A 6,161-nucleotide genomic window follows, 5' to 3' on the forward strand; every position below is an offset into this window, starting at 1 on the left:
ATCTTAAGCCTTGTTTACATTAAGATCTTTTAATATGGTGGATTGGTGATATATTGGATGGAAGGTAGGGCATGATAAAATTGATAAATACTGTACACAAATTTGGATGATATGAATAAACCATATCCCATACATATGTTGCTTTAAATTACTCAAATCCAAAGGAATCAAGGGGTTTTCCACCCATTTGAATTGATAAAAGTAAGCATTGGACAAAGTTGGTTAGTTTTTAGTACTAATTCACATTTATCCACCAAAATAAACCAGGCCTTAGAAGATAGTACAATAGGAATGATAAAAAATGCCCAAGGATTACATACTAGTTATGTAGTCATAAGAAAATTTTATTTTCTGGTTTGGATATTGTGCCTGTATCTATTGCTAGGATTGGCTTTTATATCCAGGGATAACTTGTACTTTTGTAATTGTGCATTTTTGTAAATGCTGTGTATCTTACACTTTGAGGGGGAATGAAAAAGAAGGGAAAAACTCATGAATTTTTGTTATAGCCGCCAAATTATTCTCTACCACAACTATTTATCAGAGGCAGTTTTCTGACAGATTATGCCTATGGGGTTAATTTAATAAAGTGTTGGTATTGGTTCATAGTGCTTTCTTTAGTTCAGTTGACAATAGTCATATAGGCACCTTTTTCCTTTTAATGATACAGGCTTTAAGGTTTTTTTGGGAGCTTCAGTGAGAACTACATGAACTTTCACTTTTTTTTTCTAGTACTACTATTTGTTTTACTTTGAAATGTAACAGAAGCAGTACTAGATTATTTTAAAATGCAAATTTTGTTTTACTTTCACATTTCCCTTGCACTTTCATGTCTCTCTGCAGTGTCTCCTCCAAGCCATATTTTATTTGTCATTACTATCAGGTTTGTTATGAACCTGAAGTTCCATAGTAGTATGTCAGGTACGAAGGCGTTGTGCCAAGATTTAGTGATGTTGGACGCTAATCATCGTGTTTGATCATTTCTGTGTGTGGTGATGATCACATTTTATTTGAATTGCCTTCTATTTGATGGCAAACTTAGGTTACTGTAAAGATTTTAAGATACCGAAAGGTGAAATTTAGTTTTCTATGACTGCAGATTTTTCATTTCTACAATTTCTTATCTTACTTCAACCTTCTATGGTTTACCATTTAACACATGATATTGATGATTATTGTAGCCAACATAGAATGAGCAACCTCGGCTGTGGCTGAAGCACCTACAATTATGTTCAGTGGAGGAGTGAGAGAGAGAGAAATGACTGCATCAATTTTCACATTTTTCATCTACATAAATTTATCAAAAAATTATTTAATAATCCTAAAAGATATACACGCCCACTAGTTTTATCACAAATTTTTTTTAGAATTTTAAGAATTTTTTTGTTTAAAATGGACGAAGATGACTCTAATTGTAATCATAATGATTATAATAGTAGTAATGGGTCAATCCCATTTTCCAATTTAGAGAGAAAATATAGTCGCATCCAATGCCAAAGATAGTCGTGGCTCGTGGGTTTGTTTACTTGGGCTATTATGGTTTTACGCGAGAACATGATGCATTTATATTTTTGGTGATTTGTCGGTGAATTTCTTAATTTTTTGTTAAATTCTGATTTTATATAGTAGTACTCTATATTTTTGGGCTATTTGGCACTGACATAGTGACATAGTTTGATGATTCACTTACGTGGCACTATCGAATGTTAATAAAAATGACATCGCAAACAACGAAATGTTTCGTTGCCGTAGTATACTACTATGTTAAATAATTATTTTGTTGAATTAAAGTTTAAAAGGAGAAAAATTGAGAAGCAAGATGGAAGGGGTGTAACAAATGAAATGATTTAATACAGTACAATACATCGTCGTTTTGCTTTCTACAATGTGATGTCATTGTGATCGACGTCCGACAATACTACACAAGTAAGTCGGTATCGAAATCTTGATTGATTGCAAAATCGTAACAAATAAACAGTTTAATATTCTAAAAGCAAATCTCAAAAGTCAAAACTGATACGTAAAAGAAGAATTTTATGACCAAGTCCATAGGTTTAGGATAATTTTTTGATATCAATGTGGCAGATTCATATTTAGCAAAGTGTAGGGACCTATGCAATATTCCCTCTTCATCTAATGAAACAGTACTAATCAACTTTGTCTTCTTACTAGCACAACGAGTTTTTTGCTTGAGCTATTGCCATCAATGGCTGTATTATTGCTAGCGAAAACACAAAAAGGTCAAAGACAAAATGACAGCCAAAAGAGCTCTACAACAACAAACCAAGAACACAACTTACCCAACTCAATCACATGTTTTTTCAAAAGGCAAGAAATTGAGTTTTGGAACCTAAAACCAGGAACATGGTCTATGACTATGACCCACTCGACTTCACGTTTAATCAGCTAAGAGCATCCACAATGGGACGATGCATCCTTCGCCCCTTAGTCCACCATTGCAGCACAGACTATGCACATTTTATCCTCCGCGCCCTATGCATCGTCCGCGGACTATGACACGAAGGATGCATCCTCCGGCCTATCCTCCGCCCCTTAGTCCGCCATTGCAGGGGGTGCGGACTATAGGGCGGAGGATGCACACATTTTTATTTTTATTTTTATTTTTAATTTTTTTTGTATTTTCTTCTATATATATCACCAATATTTTTACTTCATTTCACACCTTTCACTCCACTCTCTTCCTCATCTCAATTTCTCTCTAAATTCAATAATGAATTCCGACAATTTTTTATTTTTGCAAGCACAAAAAATAAAAAATAAAAAATAAATATTGACAATAGGATTTGCCTTTAATTTATAGTGTTTTTATATTTATTCTTGCTAATTGATATGTTTGCAAACATAAATAAATATTGTAGTGTTTAAATATTCAAATAATAAATAAAATACTTAGGGCGGGGCTTAGGGCGACCTATATAGTCTGCCCCATTGCAGGTGGAAGGGACGGATAATAAAATGTTGATGTGGCAGCGCATAGGGCGGGACTTAGGGCATCACATCCTCCGTCCCATTGTAGATGCCCTAAATATTTATGTCACCTAAACATACATAACTATGAAAACAACAATTAATTCAATTTTATAGGCTGTCTTTCTCTAGTTTAGCATTAATTGTAGTAATGCTTATAAACATAATCTTGCCAGTTATAACCAAAGAGAAAAGATAAATTAACAACAATTGTATATACAAAATACCCTCTAATTTAATTCTATTTTGGGGATATAATTTTATGACTAATTTACCCTTAAGTAATTAATATTGGATATTTCTAACTGTACTAGTTTAGGAAAATATCATTGATTTAGGTTTTAAACTATTTAGGGTAATATTGATTAACACACTACATAATTAAATTACTATATTTAATTATAAAATAAATACTACTATATAATTTAATAACGTACTGTACTATTTATTTTTTAAAAGAAATTTATATTTGATCATTTTATAGTTTAGTATCTAGTTTTTCTTTTGCCATTCATACTATTATTTTTTCATAACTTGTTTAGGTTTTTTTGTTAATATTTCATTCCAAATTGTAATGCAATATAAATCATCAATATAGTTACAATGAAATAATTCAATATTTTATGAAAATAAATAAATTAAAATAATAAAACAATTTTATAACTGAAATGTCAACTACATGAGAAAATACTTATAGTCATAAATAATGATTTAATATTTCTTGCGCTTTCTTTTTATTTTTGTGTTATTTTTCTTTAATATTTTCCTAAGCTTGTTCCTTTTTTTATTAAATATCCAAAAGCATATATATACATTTTTTTATTTTAATTACCTTTAGCGATAAGGTTTTTTATATTGATAAAATATTAATCATTATTTATTTCTTAATTAACATGAAGGGTGTTTATACTAGATATTAAGTATATACAGGTAAAACATGCAGTTGCATTTATAATTTTTAGAGTAATCCAATCTAAAATAGTTCGATGCGAATAATAATATAATTGTTGAATGTGAGTGACTATTATTATTTTAATATAATTTTTATTACTATATAAATTTTATTTCATAATTTTGTAGTCAAGATGTAGAGTAGACAAGTAAATTGACTAAATGATTATTATTGTTTTAATTTATTTTTTATTGTTATATTCATTTCATAATTTTCGAGTCAAAATATATAGTACTAATCAAGGAAATCGACGTGATGATATTTAATTAGTTGGATGACAATATTCATTACTATTCCATTGAACAATGAAATAGTTAGTTTTGAATAACTATAATTATTTATTTTTATTACAAATAAATTAAATAATAATCTTTAATTAGTTGGAATACTAAAAATTGAAATAATAAATTATAATTTAGTTGGATGATAATTCTAAATATTTAAATACATTATTTGACGTTCTTTTAGTGACTAAAATTTAATATGTCAATTTATTCAATTAAATTTTATTGTATTATAGTGTAGCATTTAAGTGTTGAGTGTTTAAATACTTACCCCAGATTTTGTTAAAATGTATGATGAAAAATGTGATGACATCTTTTTAGTTTTGATCTATCTATAATTATGTAGCTTTAAGATAGAACTACTTATACTTTCCTAAATCTGTAGTTATTTAATTAACAAACTTAATTTTTCACAAAATAGTTATGAAAGGGTAAATATGTGATATATAAACTAATTAATCATTATCAATATAATTATAGATGTAAAATGCCTAAAATGTCCAATTTTGTATATACAATTTTTGTTAATTTATCACTGTCCATAACCAAAATAGTAAAAATTTGACCGCAATTCTGAAATAAGCAAGTACGTTAATATTGACTTGGAAGCCACGTTGGATGTCATTATTTACCTTGCAACAAAATAGGAAAAAAGATGATGAGGAATGGAATGGGATCCAAAGTTTGAAGTTATAATTGAGTCAAAACAAAAATGTTATGGGCAAAGATTAATTGTGGGCCCGATTCAATCCGTAGTAAAATATTTTGGATTTATATTAATATACATACAATTTTATGATCAAAATTATATAAGTACTCAATAAAAATACATGTATAGGTGTGACAACCACGCGGCTTCCATGTGACGTCCATAACATTTTGGACTTAGTTGAGGCATGGACACATCTAACCTTTTTCACTCTCTTATCCCTTCTAAATATTTAATGCCATTAATTCACCACACCACATTTCTATATAGAAAGTAAAATACATGTCACAAGCTGATAAATAATTAATTCCTACATTGACTCATTAATAATTGCCTTCTAACCTTAGTCAAATATCCGGCTTAATTGGGTGTAGTATATTATTTTCAAAAGAAATCTACCTAAACTCTAGACTTCATTTCAGAAATTTTATTTACACATCGATTATATTGTTACCAATCAATTCAGACTTTGAACTTTCAAAGTTAAGTTTTAAAGTTAGAATACGGTGCTTGTTAGATTTAATTTGACCTTATCAGTTTAAGATTTCATTTAATTAGTTCGAAGCATTTAATCAAATTATTACTCATATAAAACGAATCCTTATTTTATACTTATCCACTGCAGATCAGAGGTCCTACCAAACAATCTTCTCAATTTTTTTTATTAATTTACTAATATATTGGAGTCGCTCGCAGCAGACAAATACCCCATCTCCTAGTTATTTACTTACTCAATTAATTGAAGTCATTTTTGATAAACCTAACTAAATTTAAAAATTGAAATTTATGAGTATATATTCACAAATGTAATTAAAATTTTGTAAATGAAAACTAATGCTACTACATCTAGCAAATTAAATTAAATTTTATAAAGATAAATGCTGAGAAATATTTGCACGAGGAAGCCGAATGTCTACAATTTCCTTTTTTGGTGGGTTGTCATCATATTTAACCGAAATCATGTGCAATCCGTATCTCATTAATTTCATCACCTATATTTGTTTTTTTTAATCATGAAAATACATAAAGTAATAGAGTATAGTAGTGGAATAGTAATGAAATAATTAGCAGAATGGATTAATTAAATAAGGAGTGCGGCCCAACTGTCAATGGTTATTTCTGGAAATATAACTGTCTTTATCTCTCCCATCGAGGAACACAGGTAATATAAAATTGTATATATATAGAAAGAGGCATACAAATTCACGTGGTATGGAGTGGGAGGAGT

At 29.1% G+C, this 6,161-nt stretch overlaps 1 protein-coding gene across 8 annotated transcripts in view; it reads left to right on the plus strand.

Moving 5' to 3' along the window:
* The window catches only part of LOC125191194, a 3,636-nt gene extending 2,258 nt beyond the window's left edge, over positions 1-1,378 (plus strand). For 2 of the 8 annotated variants that reach the window (XR_007171060.1, XM_048088695.1), the window contains exon 3: positions 671-1,111. Coding sequence is in view for 7 of the 8 variants with exons in the window: in XM_048088695.1 (XP_047944652.1) it covers positions 671-700 (30 nt within the window). In the remaining variant the exon portion in view is untranslated. Of the gene's footprint in view, positions 1-670; positions 1,112-1,181 lie in introns of those variants that run through there. The other 6 variants (XM_048088699.1, XM_048088703.1, XM_048088693.1 and 3 more) reach the window with 5 other exon arrangements.
* Positions 1,379-6,161: the final 4,783 nt, after the last annotated feature.

This window comes from Salvia hispanica, chromosome 5 (assembly GCF_023119035.1).
Source record: "Salvia hispanica cultivar TCC Black 2014 chromosome 5, UniMelb_Shisp_WGS_1.0, whole genome shotgun sequence".
Lineage (NCBI taxonomy): Eukaryota > Viridiplantae > Streptophyta > Magnoliopsida > Lamiales > Lamiaceae > Salvia > Salvia hispanica.